The sequence below is a fragment of the Hydra vulgaris genome, chromosome 05, assembly GCF_038396675.1.
Source record: "Hydra vulgaris chromosome 05, alternate assembly HydraT2T_AEP".
Lineage (NCBI taxonomy): Eukaryota > Metazoa > Cnidaria > Hydrozoa > Anthoathecata > Hydridae > Hydra > Hydra vulgaris.
This window is the reverse complement of record NC_088924.1, coordinates 38,845,357-38,865,000: the sequence shown is the minus strand read 5'-3', so window position 1 is coordinate 38,865,000 and position 19,644 is coordinate 38,845,357. Positions and strand designations below refer to the sequence as shown.

At 26.5% G+C, this 19,644-nt stretch overlaps 1 protein-coding gene and 1 long non-coding RNA gene across 2 annotated transcripts in view; one reads left to right on the top strand and one right to left on the bottom strand.

Annotated features, from left to right (window-relative positions):
• The window catches only part of LOC101241437 (double-strand-break repair protein rad21 homolog), a 57,930-nt gene extending 42,339 nt beyond the window's left edge, over nt 1–15,591 (top strand). Inside the window, exons 12-19 of the mRNA XM_065798129.1 lie at nt 327–387; nt 811–947; nt 1,087–1,213; nt 1,301–1,373; nt 2,755–2,843; nt 10,658–10,724; nt 14,833–14,942; nt 15,368–15,591. Coding sequence (XP_065654201.1) covers nt 327–387; nt 811–947; nt 1,087–1,213; nt 1,301–1,373; nt 2,755–2,843; nt 10,658–10,724; nt 14,833–14,942; nt 15,368–15,441 — 738 coding nt within the window. The 3' untranslated portion in view covers nt 15,442–15,591. The remainder of the gene's footprint in view (nt 1–326; nt 388–810; nt 948–1,086; nt 1,214–1,300; nt 1,374–2,754; nt 2,844–10,657; nt 10,725–14,832; nt 14,943–15,367) is intronic.
• A 1,956-nt stretch (nt 15,592–17,547) lies between these two features.
• On the bottom strand, nt 17,548–18,925 carry LOC136080842 (uncharacterized). The gene is made up of 3 exons (XR_010638681.1): nt 18,489–18,925; nt 17,999–18,384; nt 17,548–17,911 (listed from the first exon to the last, which is right to left on the bottom strand). It is a non-coding gene; the product is annotated as an uncharacterized LOC136080842 (long non-coding RNA).
• Nucleotides 18,926–19,644: the final 719 nt, after the last annotated feature.

Here is a 19,644-nt window from a genome sequence, read left to right as displayed (position 1 = left end):
AACATACATATGCAAACACATATACTCATACATACAACCCTCGGAATTAGGGTTGCCATTCAGCAATGCCGACCTAAAAGTGTTTGAGGTCAGCAAAAAATTGCCAACCTCATTTCTATGTTTTATGGCAAGACCTTTGTATCAAATAATTTTTGCCGACCTGATGCCGACCTCTAAAAGATTTAGGTCGGCAAATTATTGCCGACCTCATTTTTCCTAATTCCAAAGGTTGTACATATACATATACATATATATATATAGGTAATAGAAATTTTATTATTAGAATTGATAAGTTAGTTAGAATGGTTATTAATTTTTATCTATAGATTATTGCAGGAACAGCACTTCCAAATGCCAAGTCACTTTTCTTATGTCCATCATTTATTAGTATGTAGCAAAATTAGTATAATTATCAGTTTATTTGTTTATATATGTTTAAGTTTTTTAGTTATTTTAAAATTTCTTAGTTATTTTTTAGGTGCTTGAAGTAAGTTATAAGTTTTAGATTTTAAATACTTTATAAAATTCTAGATAGTAGTTACAAAATTATAAATTTAGTTTTTTTATAAAATAAATTTATAATTTAATATAAATTATAATATAAAAGAAATTATTGTTATTATTTTTTTGTAACTTAAAAGTTGTTTAAATAGTTAAAAAATTTTAATTATAATTTCATGTTAAATAGTAATATACTTAAAAAATCAATTAGAATTGAAAATGTCACTGAAGTAGTAAAAGTTTATAAAATTAAAGTCATAAAAACAAAAATAAAAACAATTATAAAAACAAAATTGAATTCTTATTTAGGTTTATCTAAAAATAAAAAGCTAAAAAAATGGTGGGATAATAATTCTTGTTTGCAAAAAGTTTCATCAGATGATCTCATATTAGATGAAAAACTAAATCACATTTCTGGTGAAACTGAGATTTTGAAAAGTCCTGAGGTAATATTTCATATAATTTAATGTTACATGTTTTTGCTTTATGGTAAAAAGTTAAGTAATTTGTGGTTTTAAGTCTTTTAGATATTTAAAGTATTTTTTGCTCATCCTTATTTATAAAAAAAGATAAGTTTGTTTTCAGCATTTAAGACGCAATGATGAAAGCTTAGGTAGTATAGAAATTGCTAGAAATGCATCATCCAGCATGCGATCTTTAGAACAGTCAGCAGGCAGCACTTTATTAGTTGAAAAGACACCACTAAATGATGGTTATTTTATAATTTAGTTTCTAAATTTTAAAAACATTTAAAAATGAATATTAAAAAAGTAAAGTGTAAAAATCTTTTTGTTATTAGATGACCCCCAAATGTTGTTTGGTATGGAAAACATGATTGGTGTTGATTTTAATGATATGCAACATTTTTCAAGGTATATTATATTATTGATTTAAATATTATTATATATTTAAATATATTTATACTCTTTTTAAATGTTTATTTAATAATATTTTTATTATTTGTGTTTATTTATATTAATATATATAATTATGTTTTAGTTCTACAATTTTATACTATCTACAGTATAAAGTAGCTTACATTAAGACAAAAAATTTTCAAATTTTAATAATATAGACCAATAGTTAACAATATCATTTTTAATTATATAATGTTTATTATTAATACTATTTTATGGTTAATTTATTGTTATTTTTTATGTTTTTTTAATTTTTATAAATTGTTATATTATATATCAAGGTGTAAATAAGTGATCCCAAATGGGGGGCTGAATAAGCACAAATTTTATAAGTGCAAACTGGCATAAGTGCAAAGCGTATGCAAGCATTGCCATAATTGCGAATGCCAGTTTGCACTTATGCCAGTTTTTGTAACTTCTTTGCCTTTATGCTAGTTCGCACTTATGATATTCACATTTATTCAGTTGTCCTGTTGCAAATTGCGAAATCTGGAAATATTTCTGGTCTTTAAATTATCAGTTTATTAAAAACCGTGAACACTGCTTTAATGAAATGGTCAATTTATCATATTGCAAAAATTAATGAAAAAAACGGCAACACATTTACTACTGCAAAAATATAAAAAATTCAAAACTTACATAGTTTAATTTTTTGTTTGTTTAAACACCAGGTAATTTACATAATTTGAATAAAAAAAATTAATAAGAAAAAAATAATAATTACTAATGGTCAAAAAAATATGCTGGGTAATTTTAAAATCAACCAATAAAAAGTTATCCTAAAGCTATTTGCAAATTGTATAAAACATTTAAATCTGATTTTTGGTAAGAGGAAACTTTGAAAAATTATTCTTTTAAAAATTTAAATGTTTTAAATTAATTGATTAAAAAAAAAAATATTTTAAATTAAATAATTGATAAAAATGATATTTTTCAAAATTAGTTATTAGAGATATTTTTGTTTTAAAAAGTTAAAAATTTAAAGACCAGATGCATTTCCAAATATCACAATTTGTAATCACTTGATTTAAACTTTGTATATTGCTTATATCTATTAATAAATCTTTAAATTAAAATTGCTATTTAGAAGTATAGAAGGTTTAAATCTTTTTTCTATTCCATTTTTGAACAGCTGATGATGTCAGATTTATCTTGTGTGTGTCTTGAGAACTTATTGTGTTGCTTGTTAAAATAGGAAGGGGAAAAAAAAAAATTATTTTTTTAATAATATTGCAACATTCTTGTGAAAGTAAATTTGATATAAATAAATAAAAAAAGCATGTTTTTATTTTATTTACCAAAGATGTATAGATAAATTGTTTTGAATAAATTTTAGCCCTAGGATCTCAGGTATTGGAGCTCTTCCAAATGATATTATTGTGGACTTGAATGATCAACCCGGACTTGAACCTGTTCTAGAACAAGGTAATGCATTTTTAAAACCAAAAAAATTAAAAAGTTTTTAGAATGAAAAAGTTAAAATGATGCTTATTAAATACAGCATAATGTCAATTTGTTATTTATCAGCAATTTACTAAAATTTTATAAAAATAATATTTATTATATTATGTAAGAAAACATTGTTTAAATTTTTTCTCTTTATTTTATGTCTAGAACAGTAGCATGTAACTTTAATGTCTTTTAGACATTAAAGTTACACGCTATTTATCAGATTATATATCAGATTTTTAGACAATCTAAATACTCCTCAATAACAACAAAAAAAGTGAAATTTTTTATAAAATTTTTTTCTGAAAAATACATACTTGTGTTGTGCACAGTATGCAAATTTAATAAAAGAAAGAGAGCAGTTAAACAATGTTTTTTTCATTAAAGAATATTCGAATTGTTAAAAACTTTGATAAATAAACGTTTACATTTTAAAACTAAAATGATATCAACAAAAATTGAATGGCTCGGTGGAAAAAAGGCACATGCAACTAGGTGTATTTTGTCAGGAAACAATCTCTTAATCGTCATCTAATTCGAGTATGTAATAGCTCTATATTCAATTTAATTAAAAAGAATTACAAGTTTTAGGTAGAGAAAATAAAAGTAATCAGAAATAAACTTGAACTACATAAAAAACATAATAAAATCCATTATAAATTAAATGGACCTTTGTACTGCTTAAAATTATTATCTTAACAAATTGTAATATTTTTTAAACCAAGGCATAACACATAATCCAAAATCACATTTGACATGAGAGTAAGAATCCTTTTTGCGGTTTGTTTGGTATAATTTAACTTTTTTGCAAACTTCATAAAATCTTTGCAGCATTTTAATGTCATTGTGTTTTGCAATCTGAAAAAAAGTTTTTTCTTACTAAAGGACTTTCATGAACGCAATTTATTACAAGTGATTGGAAATAGTTTAAACTATGTGAGAATTATGTAACAACATTTTTTGGAGTGGATTTGTCAAAACTATTAGATAAGCGACCTCCTTTGAATAATTTATTAATTTAAGAAGCTTCTTGAAGTCAAAATTTAATCCTTGACGTTTGTGAACATTTTGAAAAAGTGCAACCATCTGATTTAAACGCAGAACACTATAGTTGGCTACGGATATCTCGAATACATGATATCTCAAACTTAATACAAAAAATTTTTTCTGGTCTTTTAGACATAAATTTTCTATATATCTCAAACCTTTTGGTATCTTGAACAATATTTTTAGTCCCCAGTTTAATTCCCTCCTAAAATTAGTTTTTTTAATAATTTAAACTTCTGATAAATATTCTTTTTAAAAGATTTATTGATTCTTTTTAATAAAAATTTTTATCAAATGTGAAAATATACCACTAGATAAAACTTATAAACAATTGTATAACAGAATAATGCAAGGCATGGAAAGCCTATAAACAGATACACATGCACCAGCAGTTAATTTTTCAAACATGTGGCTCAAGATAAAAATTAACTTGTTTCTCCGCACAGCGGCCTTGTTCTCCAAGATTCATGTTTTGGAGTTATAGAGTTGAGAGAGAGTTATATCCACAATTAAGTAGCCTCCTTGTCTGTAGTGGCCTTGGAGAGGTGAATTTATATTTAAAAAAAATCTATTTTGTTCCTATTTTTAAGAAAGGCATTAGCAATAAAATCAACGAAAACAATAAAAGGTAAATGTGTCTCCATGGCAAATGATAGCTACTTCATGGAATAGAACTAAACTCCAAACGTTGTTCACAATTTACAAGCTTGAAAATATTTTTAAAGTCAACAAACAAAATGTACCATTTATCACTAGAGTAATGTTCTGGGGGAAAAAGTAGTCAAGTCAGACTAGCAGGCATGGCAGGAAGTGAAACAGAAGAAAAATTATCCATATTCGTTATTTGAAATTCTGAAACCCTACGATGTTTTAAGCATATCAAGCAACTCTCTTGTACATATCAGAGGTTAAGATTACAATGTAGCACCTGTTTACTCAAGTAGTTTTTACATTGTAATCTATGAAATAACCACCTGTTTACTCAGGTGGTTTTTACATTGAAATCTCGACCTCCACTTAGACCCTAATTTCAATGACATTGTTGTTTTTAAAATTAGAGTCTAAATATTGCTCAGATTTTAGACCCTAGCAGTAAAATTTATCTTAAGTCTTGTGCCATGTTTCAATGCTTTCAAAACTGCTGAGCAAAGGTCATATAGTCTAAATCTTCATTTTACTGTCAAGCAACCAAATCTCTGTTTCATTTACCAAACCCAAAACTAAAAAAAAGAAACCACCTATTAATATCACAAGCTCACAAAGCTTTGTGTTTCTATTTATTAAATTAAGTAGTGGTTTTATTTTTATGTTAGGAACCTCATATTTTACCAGTACCTTCTAAATGTTAAAATTAATTTTATGACTACTGAGAAAAATAACAGGAGTGAGATTCGTTTTTAAGATCAAATTTATTTTTGCATGTAATCTCTTAAAACAAAAAACTCAAATTACAAGCAAAATTCATATTAGTCTTTACCTCCAAGTACGAATGATAAATCAAAGTTTATTTCTCAAACTTTGGAGAAGAAGCATCAAAAGTATATATAAATATGATATATAAAAGTATATATAAACAGGACATAATTTTCTCATTTTAATTGACTAGAATTGAATCTGTGGTACGCCATTAATTTTTTAACTTTACTGAGCTCATCAGCTCATATAAATTTTGACTTCAAGAAGCTTCATGAAGTAATAAATTATTCAAAGAAGGTTGCTTTTCTAATAGTTTTGATAAATCCACTCCAAAAAACATTGTTACATAAATCTCAGCTCACTTTACTCAACTCATCTTACTCATCAGAGTTCTATTACCTATTACTTTTATTGTATCATTTTCCAGATTTAAAAACCTTGAAAAATTTAAACACAAAATAAAAATACATTCACAGTTAGTGCTATAAACTAATGTAACAATGCACATTTAAAAATTTTTGTAAGATGTTGTATATTATATTTATATAATAGATATAATATCTTAAGCTCTTATTGATTTTTCTTATTTGAAACTCATTTAGATCAATTCTATCTTTAGCTGAAGGATGAATAATCCTCTAAATTTGGGTAATGATTGTCATGTGTTAATCATTGTCAAAAATTTGTATTGTTTCCATTGACATTCTTCAAATGTCTTTTCTTTGATATTCTTCTTCCATACTATAAATTTTGCTTCGATCATTAAAACCCATTTCTTGTAAACCTTTCACAAATTTTAATAGTATTTTATCCTCTTTATTACAATAGTTTTTAAAATAACAGGATCACTTAGATCAGGGGTTTCCAACCTTTTTGTATTCTAGAGCACATTTTAAAATATCGGTAGGTTAGCAGACATCACCTATATTTAATCAACAAAATCCTTCCATAACTTCTTATTTTCCCATAGTTTATTTTCTTATACTCATAGTTTATTAATAAACAGTGCACAAAAATATTTCAAAATAATAAAATTACTATATAAACAAAGTAAACAAAAAACACCAAAAAATGATTTAGTTTTATATGTTGCTTTTTTCAAAAATGGAAACTATTCTCTGTCAACAGTATTCTAAAAGTTCTCTGATATTAAAAATTTTAGTAAATTATTATTCTGAAGGTAAAAAAAATTTTGTTCTTAAGGTCTATAATTTGTAACTCTAGTTCTTCTGCCTTCCCTTGAACAAAATCTGCAATACATACGGCTATTTCCATTACATTTATTTAGCAAGTAAAATGATTGATACATAAAGAAAGTATTGGATCAATATGTGTAAACTGCGAAAATCTCTCTTCAAAGTGTTTTTTAAGCACTTGAAGGTGCTTAATAAATAATGACCTGTTTAATTCATTGTTACCTTGCATTTTCATTTTATGTGGGAAAAGCACGAGAAACTGATCTGCAGATATAATATCAACAAATCCAGTTTACCTGCAATTCCAAATTTCAACTTTTCTATAATGTCTGTGAGAAAACCCTAAGCAATCAGCCAGCAAGATTCAGCTGGTTCATCATAATTTTTCTTTTTGTCTTTTATGAATATTTTTGTTTCCTCAATTATAAACATCCTAATCCCTCATCTTTCCTTTCATAGGTAATATTTGCAAAAAAATTCCACTTTTACTCTAAAGTTACTAAATACCATTCTTGCCATAACAGCTAACTGTGTGGTGTCTAATATATCTGCTGACCCATCAAGTTGTAGCAAGAAACAGTCACATATTAACAGTCTCTAACTAAGTTTGTATGTCTGTTAAAATTGCATGTATTTGTATTTGCATGTATTGCTGAGATTTAACATTTTTTTTGGCAGTGCTTTAAAAATACCGCACAACAAGCATACACATTTATTTTTCAAATTAACAAAACATTTTTCCCAGGTTTCAAGTTGTTTAAAAGTAACACTATAAAGCATTTTGCATTTCATTGTTGTTTATTTAACAAAATTTATAAATTAAGCATAGATTTACCATAGTTAGTTAAATAGTTAATTAATAGATAGATCAGCATAGCAGGTACATCATCTTTTTTACACCTTTTCTTATTTCACTGCTTTTTTAGTATGTCTGAATTAGTTAAAATAATTATGGTTTCATCATAACGGAAATGTAGTATTATATTATACTTAATTTCTGTAAAGAATGTGAAACCAGTGATAAAAGCATACAACATTTGAATTTGACTTTAAAACCTCAAACACGTGTCAAACTCAAGTAAAACTGCCCGGGAAATAAACATGTTTATGTTTTATGTCTGGATTGTGACAAATATGTGTCTATACAGGTTTTAATTACAAAAGTAAAACTAGATAAGTTGGCTGCATAATAAAATGCGTTTTTGGCCAAATAGCAATTTAATATCATTATGGACATTACCCACACTTGAACTTTTTCTTATTTTTCTTCTAGCGTGCTCATTTGGTTTAGTTGATAAAGTTTCATAGGCATCAAACACAACACTACTCAATATTTGCACTTGATGTATTTTAATTCCTATTGCAATCCTTTTATCTGTCTTTTAATTTTATATTATACACATTGAGCCTCTTTGTTAAAGTTAAAAGAAATAATTTTCACAATGATGGATAATATTTTTCACAATGATGGATAATAAGGTTCTTTTCTGGGACCACTACTATTTTTTATACAATTTCTAATTTCACCGTTGTATGTCCAACTAATTTCACTGTTGTAAGTATGTCCAAGTTACAACAACAAATATGTTTTCAGATTCAGAGGCTTATTTGAGCATCTTCCATTTATCCACTCAACCTGAGGCTTCCACGGCTGCCTGTGTTCTGTTAAAGTAACTGGCTTTTGAGTCCAATGGCAAATGATAAATGTTTCATTTATCATTTTTATTTCTTCTTTATAAATTTTAAAGACTAAAAAGTAGAAAATAATTATTACACAGACAACAAATTTTAACTTTTTTGTGACAGAACAGAAACTATATTTTTCTGGTGCAGTTTTTCATGCGTTGGTGCAGATTTTTATCCAGTCATTCATGAGTTCAAATATATTAAAATTGCTGTGTAAACTCTAGTTTTTATGCAATGTATTGATACAATTTATTATGTTTATGGCTTTATTATACATAGATTACAATAGAAAATGTTTATTTTAATGTGTACAAGCGAGCATATAATTTATATGCTAGCTTGTACACACCTTCTGGACATTTTCTTGCTACTGTCCAACAAAAATCTTTTATCAATGAGGTGCCTTATTAACCCTAGTACCGCTACTCCATCTCAGTCATCTCCTGATGAAAGCGTTCAACATGTTTGTTGCTCACATCCACACAGTTGGAGGGAAGAAGTCCAGATGACTGTGTTAAAAGTGTAGCTTCAATGACATTGTAACCCAGTGTCTGATAAGAGACCAACAATTTCTTGTTAATTATAAGCTCTGTGGTTCTCCAAGAAATTCCTCACCACCGATTTAACATTCTCCAAGGCAGCCTTATCTCCTTCAAAGGTGTTGTCAAACTGAATGCCTTTTGTTAGCTTGTGTATTTATAAATCTACAAATACACCTTCTTTGATTTTTTTTTTTGAGCTGCAATCCTAAAAAAAGTGCTACAATTTTCAAGTTACCACAAATCTGCCACTGACGTTCTTCACACTTGATCTTGACTAGGACTAGCTTCATATTGTCATATGTTTCCTTCAATCCAACTGCATGAGTGATTAGAATTGATGGTAGAGCGTTTCCATTAAGTAGGAGTACAGCCTTGAGTCTTTGACGTGTCAATAAACAGTCTCCATTCCCCATTATCATACTGAGTCATTAGTTCATCGATCAAACCAGCCACATCATGACAATAGTCAGCTTGTTCTGCCATTGAAAAATATGGTTCAAACTGACTGTGTCTGCTGCAAAATATACTTATTCTAACATCATCTTGAAGTAGGTTCCACTGTTGCCATCTGGATCCTAATAGCTCTGCCTTGCATTTAAACAGTATTAAATCAAGATCCAGATTATTAGGTTCATTTTGAGAGATTCGATGAGGATCATTGTCAACTGCAGTAGGAAGAAATGTTACATCTTATAAAGTTGATGGCTCTGAAACTTTTTCGTTGACATTATCATCACTGAACTCAGTCAGTATTTTGGTTGGTGGGTTTGGCACAGGAAAGCCTTCATTGTGGGGCACTTGGAATATTTAGATATTGTATTAATTGTGCCCTCTTCTTTGTGATCTATAGAGGGTACCATGCTAAAGTAACAGTTGAAAACACAAACAGATAGTTCCTTCCAAATCATGGATACTGTAAATGGCATGGCTCATCTTTGACATGTAACCAGTTAAAAACCCCTGTCAACACATTTAATAAAAAACTAATCAATCGACAAGACCTCTTGTGATAACTTTAAAACTAGAGCAAAATTTTTCAATATCAGATTTGTGTTCAGCACCCTTGAATTAGTACATTTCAGCTATTTTTGTTTCCATTACAATTTCTCTGTTGATCAGTTTTATTAAAAAAATCTTTTTTTAAAAAAATACACCTTTTCTTTAGTTGGACTAAAAAGGGGAAAAAAATAATTATTAAAAAAACCTTATTTTAAAAGTATACCTTTTCTTCAATTGGACTAAAAAAAGAGAAAATACTTTTTTTTTGATTTGATCCATTAGAGCTTTATTTTATAAAACTATTCCTTGGAATTTCTTTAATTTTCACATTTTTTAAATTTATTGAAACTCAAGAACACTGAAAAGATGGAGTTTTTTTCTTTTAAACTGTTTTACCCTTAATATCGTCTAAATCATAAAAAAACTAAAAGAATATTTAATGATGAATAAAGAAAAATTTGCATATTATTGTTAATTTATAAAAAATCTATCTCTTTATCTATTAATAATTCAATTGATATCATTATTCGATTTTTTTTAATTAACAAAGTAATTTCCAGTAACAAATATCAAAATAAAAAAATACAAAATAGTCAAATAGCAAAGTAGTTCAGTAACAATGTAACTGTTTATTAAAAGAAAATGGTGATAAAGATTTAGCGGAAATGTTTTTTTTTGTTTTTTTGTTTGTTTGTTTTTTTTCTTATTAAACCAATTGTCACTCTAATAGACACTGTTTATTAAAAGAAAATGATGATAAAGATTTAGCCGAAATGTTTTTTTTTGTTTTTTTTTTTTGTTTTTTTTTCTTATTAAACCAATTGTCACTCTAATAGACATTATAATATTAATATTTTACTAGATAGGTAGTAATAATAATATTTTTGTGTGTGTTCATATTTAGATGAAACTCTCTTGGAAACTGACAATGAAAATCAGGAAATGTCCAAGCGTTTTCTTGGCTTTCAAAAGTATTTGTTAAAATTTATTTGATAAAATTATAATGAAAATTTATTATTAGTAAGAATTTGGTAAACTTTTCTTGATATTCTATTTTTTTTTTATGTTTAAAAATAGTCTTGATTTTTCAATGTTATGTTTTTAGGTTAAATGTTGTATTTATGCTGAGTTTGTTATGTCTTTTTATTTTTTATCCACCTGTTATGCCCCTTTGAATTTTATTTTGTATCTTTTTTTTTCATGAATTTTTGATCAACATCTGTTATATAAAATAAACAAGTAATACAAACAAATTTCCTGCACATGTGTCATCATAGTCACGATGTCACATAGTCATGCCATTAGTCAAGTCAAGATATAAAAATAAAAAAATTTTATTTCAAAATTTAATAAATTCTTTAAAACTGTATAACTTCTGGACCATAATGAAGTTAGTATAATTTTTGAATTTTCTTGCATGAAGAAAAAAGGAGATTCATAATTTAAAGAAAAAAATCCTAGAATGTCTTACAAGGGTTGAATTAAGTGGTCGCAAATTGCGATATCTGAAAATAATTTGCCACTTTAAAACTTTTAATGTTGTTAATTATTCAATCAATTAAAGAAAAAATAATAAAAAGCAAAGTTTATTTCTAAATATTTTAGAGAATTGTCTTTGTTTTTGTTTTTTCTATTTAAACTAGAAGTGCTATAAGTTTTTATATTTTTTAAACATCTCCGATTTTAGTTTTTCAAAGAAAATCTTAGTAATTGACAGCATTAGAGAGTTTTTATGAAAGTATTTAGTTATTTTGATATCTTTAAATAATAAAATGAAAAATTTAGTGATCGCAACTATTTAAATATTTCATGATCGCTAAATTCTTTTGGACTATTGCAATTTACAATAATTACAAAAATGCATAAATATCTTTTATATATATTGTATTGTATCATTTGGTTCTATTATCTTTCTAGTTTTATTTGTATGAAGACCTCTACAGGTTTTGTATTATTGTTTCAAGATCAATGAAAAAATATTTTTTATTGAATAGTGATTATTAAGTTTTAGGATAATAACTGATTTAAAAAGCTAAAAAAATCAGGACCAAAATCATTTCCAGATATTGTAATTTGTGATCGCTTAATTCAACCTTTGCCCTTAATTCAACCTTTGCCCATAATGAATTTAAGTCTGAATTATTATATAAGAAATGTTTTAAAAGTTAAAAAACATTTTCAGAGTTATTTTACAAATTATTATACAAAATTTTTGAATGCTGTAACTGAAATGATTTTCATTAATATTAATGTCATTTCCTATAAATAAAAATAAAATTAATACTTTTAATATAATGGCATTGTATAGTAGTGTTTATCAATTTTAATAAAAGACCTTTATTATCTAAAAACAAAGTAAAATTGAACTTCAAATTAATAAATAAATATTGTTTTTATTTTATTACTTGTAAGTATTGATACATTATGTAAAGTAAAATTTAAAAAAAGGGGAAAACAAAATAGTTATTCCCTGAAGTTCAATTGTTGAGTTTAAGAAGATTCACACATCTAATACTCTGTTGGAAGTATCTTAACTAACCCTATCTCAACTTTTAAAAAAAAGTAGCTGGTAATATTAAGCCCGAACTGAGGTCCGGAAGACTGCTAAATGTTGCACTCTATGCACAAATGAGAATAGGAAGAGCAATATAAGCAAACCTGTCTATGTCAACACAGGCGTTGCAACAAAGTTTCCCTGAACTGCACAATGTTTCTAGGTCAACTAAAAGTTGTGTATTAAATAAATATCTTGATTTACTAGCTGTCAAACCCTTAAAAAAACCAATGATAATCAAAAATCACATTTAAAAGACACTTAGATTCTATTAACAGCATAAAAATTGGACACCACAGCAATGGTCTACTGTAATATGGAGTGAAGAGAGTACTTTTCACCTATTTGCACATGCAGAATAATATGTTCAACAACCTGGTAGTTCAAATCTCTGCAACCCAATTTACACAAGACCAACTGTTAAGCATCCAGTGATGATTTGGGGGTGTATGTGTGCTGACATCCATCACACAAAATATTTTATGCAAGATGGTGCTCTGTTCTGCCAAAACATTCATAGCATGGTTGCAGAGCAACAATATAAAAACATTTCTATGAACTCTGAATTTTCCAGATTTAAATCCTATTGAAAGTCTTTGGCACATAGTGTAAATCAGAGTTGCTTTTGCAAGAGCAACAACAATTGATGCACTTAAAGATAAAATTGAGTATGTTTGGTTCGGACAACTCCAGAATTGTGTTAAAATTTGTGCAATTCAATGCCCAAAAGGATTTCTGAAGTTTGTAAAAGATTGCATCATCAAAATGAACCATTTTTATCTTTATTGACATATATTTCATGTAATGAGTGCATATAAAGCTAATCTACCATGTAATAAAGTTACATATTGAATAATTAACTATTACTCTTTAATAATATAGTATTTATTATAATTGCTAAACTTTTGCCCACTTTTGTGTATGTAACAGTGTGTGTATGTGTGTGTGTCTATCCTGATATGTTTTCCGAATTTTATGTTTAAAATATTTTTTGTTGAAATAAAAGTCTTTTATATCTATATCTATCTAGTTTATTCCTAAACCCTCGGTAAATGCATGTACTAAAGCCTCTGCAAATGGCTAATTCAGTATGAAATTATGCAAGTGCTTAAAGATATTTTAATACTTACATAAATATTTATATATTTTTGATATATATATATATATATATATATATATATATATATATATATATATATATATATATATATATATATATATATTTATATGTGTGCTATGTACATTATATATGCATATCAAGTAAGTTCATAACTATGAAACATTGAGCAAAAAAAACAACAACTTATTACCAAAAGTTTAATTAAGCACCCTATAAATCTATTAAAAGATCTTGTCTACGTAAGTATAGTATATTTTTTTGCAAAAGAAGTACATGCATGAACTGACCATTAGAACGTGCAAAGGAGTGCTGCTACATTCACTGAGGGTTTGGATTGAGGTTTTAATTACAATTTAATTAAGTATGATATTATTAATTATGATTTAATTTATCTAGTTCAGAAATGCTATTATCAAAAAAGTTATTAATAACAACAGTACTTTGCTCTTTTCTTTTAAAAATTATTATCCAACAAATAATTGGTTATATCTCTTTAGAAATGATTTTACCCATTTCAACACCAGACATGTTTTCTGATAACCGCCTAATAAACATTACTTTACGGTCTACATAAGACTTTACAAATCTGCATAAATCATAACAGTCAACTGGAAATCAGAATAAAGATATAGTTATAACATAGTTAGTAAAAATTTCTTCAATTTTGGTAAATATTGTGCAATTACTTGGTTTTAAAAAAAAAGAAAAATTTCGTAAAAAGAAGAAATTTAATTATTTGTATTAATTTCCCACTTTTTACTTTATTTAAATATTTGGTTAATGTTTACTGGGTATATGCAATAAAATCACGACTCCCAGCAACACGTCTATATATTCTCGGCATGATCTCTATTGTTATAAATATGATTTTTTATTTGTATACTATCCTAAAATCAAAAATGAAATCAATAGTTTTATATCTATAGACAAAATTTTTATGAAAAATTAATCAAAAATATAATATTCAAAACTAATCATTTACATTTTTTGCTTACACCAAAATCAACCAAGTTGTTGTTGAAGTCATCGCAAAATTTTTTATTTGAATTTATTTTTAATAAGAACTGTTATATATTTGACAACTGTTTTACAATCGTCATCCTATATAAACTTTCTATAAGTTAAAATATCACAACGCATTCATATTAACAACAGTTGCAACTGGCTAACAATTTTGCGTATAATAAACAAAAAAATATTTATATCAATAGTTTCGCGAATTAATTAAAATTTTCGCCTATCTTAGTAATAAATAAACACAATAGTTTTGATTTTATGTTATAATTAAATTTGGAAGAAGATGGAAACAAAGTAGTTAGTATAATTTAGCCAAAATCTTTACGGTTATAAAAAATATCTTATTTTTTAGATTTAATATAAGTGAAAAATACTATTTTTTGTTTAGAAAAATTCAACTTGCAATATTGCACAGACCTTCTGTTGATTTTTTTGATATTTTTCCAACATATTGCAACAGTCGAAAAGATATTGCAATTGCTTTTTACACTGCACTAAGTAAGTAAACTTGAGTAATAATTTTATTTACATTTTTTTTTATTAATAAGTTTTTGATGATCTTTGCGTATAATGTTTGCGTTTGAGCCACTTCTAGTATGGGAGTCTAAGTTCTTTGCCCTTTTTCTTTTCCAGGTTTTAATGTTATAAACTTTCGTCAATTTTTTTTTTCTTTGTTTTTTAAAATCCCCTCTTAAATAAAAGCTAAGTAGTAATCATTAAAAAAGTGTATTGAAATTTATTGTTTTGTAAAGAAAACCAACTAAATTATATTGGAAACAAAGTAAGGAAGGGATTTCAACAATTCACTCATTTCTAATTGTGCCGCACTCTCTTTTTTCATGAGTTTATTGTTTTGTTGCATTTTCATTTTACATTATTTTTAGATTTCTTTTTTCAACCAAAGTTTTGCATTTTCTTTTAAGATTTACATCGTTGTGGAAAGATAATTCTTAATCAAAAAGAAATATTTGGACCAATTACTATTTCGTCAAATTAGATCCATTTAAAAAAGTTTGGAAATATTAAATTAAATAGCAAGTAATAATTTACGCTTAACAAAATATTCTGCTTACGAAGCAAGTACTGATTTTTCTTTTGAACTGAATATTTCAAAAGTTTTATCTAAACCGAAGCTATTATTTTTTACAAAAAATTATATTTAAAATATAATATAAATATATTTTTAAAAATAATTATAGTATTATCTAGGAGATAAAAATAATTATTTTTAAAGTATAATATAAATATATTTTCAAAAATAATTATAATATTATCTAGGAGTTAAAAATAATGTTTACAGAATTTTAATATATTTATATATTTAATATATTATTTCTAAACGAAACCTAGATGGTATTTTTATTATATTTATGAAGTTTTATTAATAATTTTTAGAAAATGATTATATTTTAGACTATCGATAGTTCTATTATTTTTAATTCTCGCTTATAATTTTAAGCAACATCAAGTTTGTTCTAGTTATTTAAGCATATCGTGTAAACATATCACGAATTATTTTAATGTATATGACGTTAGCATATTACGAGTTGTTTAATAGTTTAACTTTTGTACTAGTTAAAATTCTTTTAATATTTTAATGGTTTTAAATCTTTTAAATGTTTATATTAATAAATGTTAAAATTTTTAATTGTATATAAAGTTAATAAATTTGGTTGATATTTTTAAAAGTTTGTCTAACAATTTTTTTGTTGAATAATTTAATCTTCTATTTTGTCCAGTTTCATTCAATAATGATGTAATGTGATAGTGCGTTAGTTATGGTCGCAAAATTTTATATAGTTTTTGCAAAAATAAAATATACAACTACTGAAACTAACTTATGATTTCAAACTAATGAAGATCAAGCACTCGCCCAAGGATGGTTACCAGCAATCGGTATTTTTGTCAAAGGCAAATCGACTGACAAATAAAGTGAGTACTTATTGCCTACAAGATATCATATAAGATGAGAGTCAAACACTAGATTTCTTAAACGTTTTTGACTTATATTTTGATGTTCTGTCAGTCATTAAACCAGTAAACCTCATTGAATAGTAATTCATGTATAATAATTTTGTATTTTGACTTTTTTTTTTTTTTTTTTTTTTTTTGAATTCAACAATTTAAACTGTTTAAGGTTTAATTATATTGTTACGCAGACCTATTCTTTGTTCAAACAGAAATTATGATGTTATAATGATTACAGTTTGCGTTTCTTAACTATCATATTTAGCTCTTGTTACCACTACCACGATATTACCAAGCCTGCTGTTACTGTTACCGCGGTATTACCATAATTTATTAAGCGTTTCCGCGGTAACCGTATTAATAACGCGATTCCTGTTACCGTGTCACTCTTTATTGTCTTCTAACAAACCAATTTTTCAATCCTATTATTTCTTTAACTAATTTTTATTACCATCTTGTGCTTAAGGCAATTCTATTCTTTATCTTGTTTTAAAAAAGAAATTTTTGACAAGAGTTCACTTTAAAAAACTATAGGTTAATGGAAACATATTAAAAGGTTTTCTAATCTTCGTAAACTACGAATGACTCTTGGTAAAAATGTTTCACGTTTAGTCTCTTCAAAGAGTTCAACAATGCAACTATACAAGATCCTTCGAATTTTTTTTTTTTCCTTCTACACACATGACAAAAATAGGTTTTAAGTTTTAGGTCAGAGTTCCCCAAATATTTTTATGGAACTTTTATCAGTGACTCTTCAGGATACTGAATTTAGAAGCTTAAAAATCAAAAGGTAGCCGTTTTTGATTAAAACGATTTCAAACTTTTGTATATTATTTTATAAAAGGGGAGGGGGTGAGAGTTGTAAAGTAAAGGTTTTCCTTATAAAAAGTCAATATTAACACTTTCTAATGATGTTAAAGTTAATCCAGTATTGCAGGCAATTAAATTTTGATCGTCTTAAGATGTTAATTTTTAGTTATCTAAAATTTATCTCGAAGGTAGTTACCTCAAACATTAAAAAAGTTGTATTGACCTTGAAATGGAGTAAAATTTTTTTTTGAAGAGAAAAAATGTCAAACTCTTTTAAAAAGACAGTTCTTATTATCCATATTAACTCATATGCCTGATTAACTATTCATGTTACAAAATGCAAATGTTAGAAAAAACTAAGATTTTTTTATACTGTTAGCTAACAATTAAAAAAAATATTTGTATCCAATGTTTTAAATTTATAAACATATATCAAAATATCTGAATTTTTTAATCTATAAATTAGTACTGCTGAACGATTCAGCAATTCTTCTGCTTCTAAGAGAGTGCTTTGAGCTTGTTTGTGAAACATTGAATCGTTCGATTATTGGCTTCATTTTTGAATGAGCCGATTCAGATGCCTGTTCATTGTATCGTCTAAGAGAATGACCAATAAGTTCAATAAATTGTTGCAAGTGGGCTGAGATTATATGTATTTCCCAGGTCACAGTAAGTTTCTTTCCTAGAAACTAATAAAATATTCTATAAGATAGATAATAATAATAGTATATTAATACAAAGCCAATTTAAAGCAAGTTCATTATATTTAACTGTACCTCTGAACAGTACTCTTGTGTGGCTTTGTAGGAACAAACAAAGTCAGTTATTAGTTGAAGATAACAAGGGTTAAGATAACTTCCGAAGGTTCCTTAAACTAATTACTCAAATTTTCTCATTGGACATAGAAGTGGTAAGAGTTCAATTGGTCACAGTTTTTAAGAATAATCCTACATGTATTGCCTTCATATGTTCTCCCATGGTATCCTCTTCTAATACATCCAAGTGAGTTGACCCAGTCTTTGTATTTAGGCCAATAAAAAATTATATAAGTTGATATATGATTTACAAATCCCATTAACGTATGAAGCTCCGGCAAAGGAATTACTTCAAGAACTAGTTTTGACTTGTTTCTCTCCTTTATTAGGCATACATTCACCACATTCTATCAAAGTTTATTAACTTGATTACCAGTTTTGAAAAAAATATTTTTTTACTTAATAAAAAAATTTTTAAATTTTTAAATTAAATAATAATTAACATTTACACCTTATAATCTTTCATTTCAGAACTTCGATAACCAGCTTCCATGTACCTCTGATGCCATAGATCCAATGACAAAAATGTTTTTGTCAACCCACCAAAAAGTTCACATTCTCCTTCACACCAAGCACAAGCATACATACCGCCATGAGGCTAAATTTTCTTATGTTTTTTTGAAAAATCCTAATTAATTAATTAAAAGTTACATAATAAATTAATTTTAAATGATAACTTACTGAAATTCCAAGAGGAATAATAATTATTTTCAAATCAGCTGCAAGAACATATTTACAATCTTCTAGCTTTAGAAGGTCTAATAAAATGGCTAAATTTTTGTGTGTCTCCTGCAAGTTTTCACAATATGCAAGAACTATGGAATGGTATGTTCCATGAGAACTTTGATCTTCGCATCGTTCTTTTTCTGGAACAAAGAGGTTACAAATTACCTTAAGTGATCCACCTCCTACAAAATATTAATTTTAATTTAAAAAATATATATTATTAAGTTCTATATTATATATAAGTTGTATAATATTTCTTCATCTAATAATGTTTTTACTTGAATCAATTCCAATTCGTATTAATGTTTGGAAAGGGTTTTGCTTTCTGGAAGTCATTACAAAGTTAAGCAGCTCGGTTAATTGACAAACATAAACAAGGTCTCTTGAGACATCGGTTGACAACTTTTTTTTTTTCTTCTGCAAAAATTGTCTTCACATCATAAAATTCAGATAGGAGTTTACTTTTTTTGCAAAGTTTTTTTTCAAGATTCGCCTCAAATTGAATTCCACTTTTCCTTAAGGATTTCAGAAGGATGCGTTATTTGAAAGTCCAAGTCGAATAATCATTTTTTCAGTTTCTTCAAATTTGACTTTCCTAATAACTAATTGAGGAACATCAATAGTTATAAGTAATGGCAACCCACCTGAATAATAAAACACTTTAGATGATTTAATCAATTCAAAAACACTAATAAACAAATTACCAGTATTTAGATGTGTCTGGATTCCGTGCTTAAGTTTCTTTTTTTTAATAATCGATCTTAAAACATTTGAAGTTACTTTTTTCTGAACTTTTTTTGAAGCATTAAATAACTTAGCAGAAAGATTTGTATACACGTTCATTTCATTACATTGATGTCTAATTCCTCTCTTAATCGCAC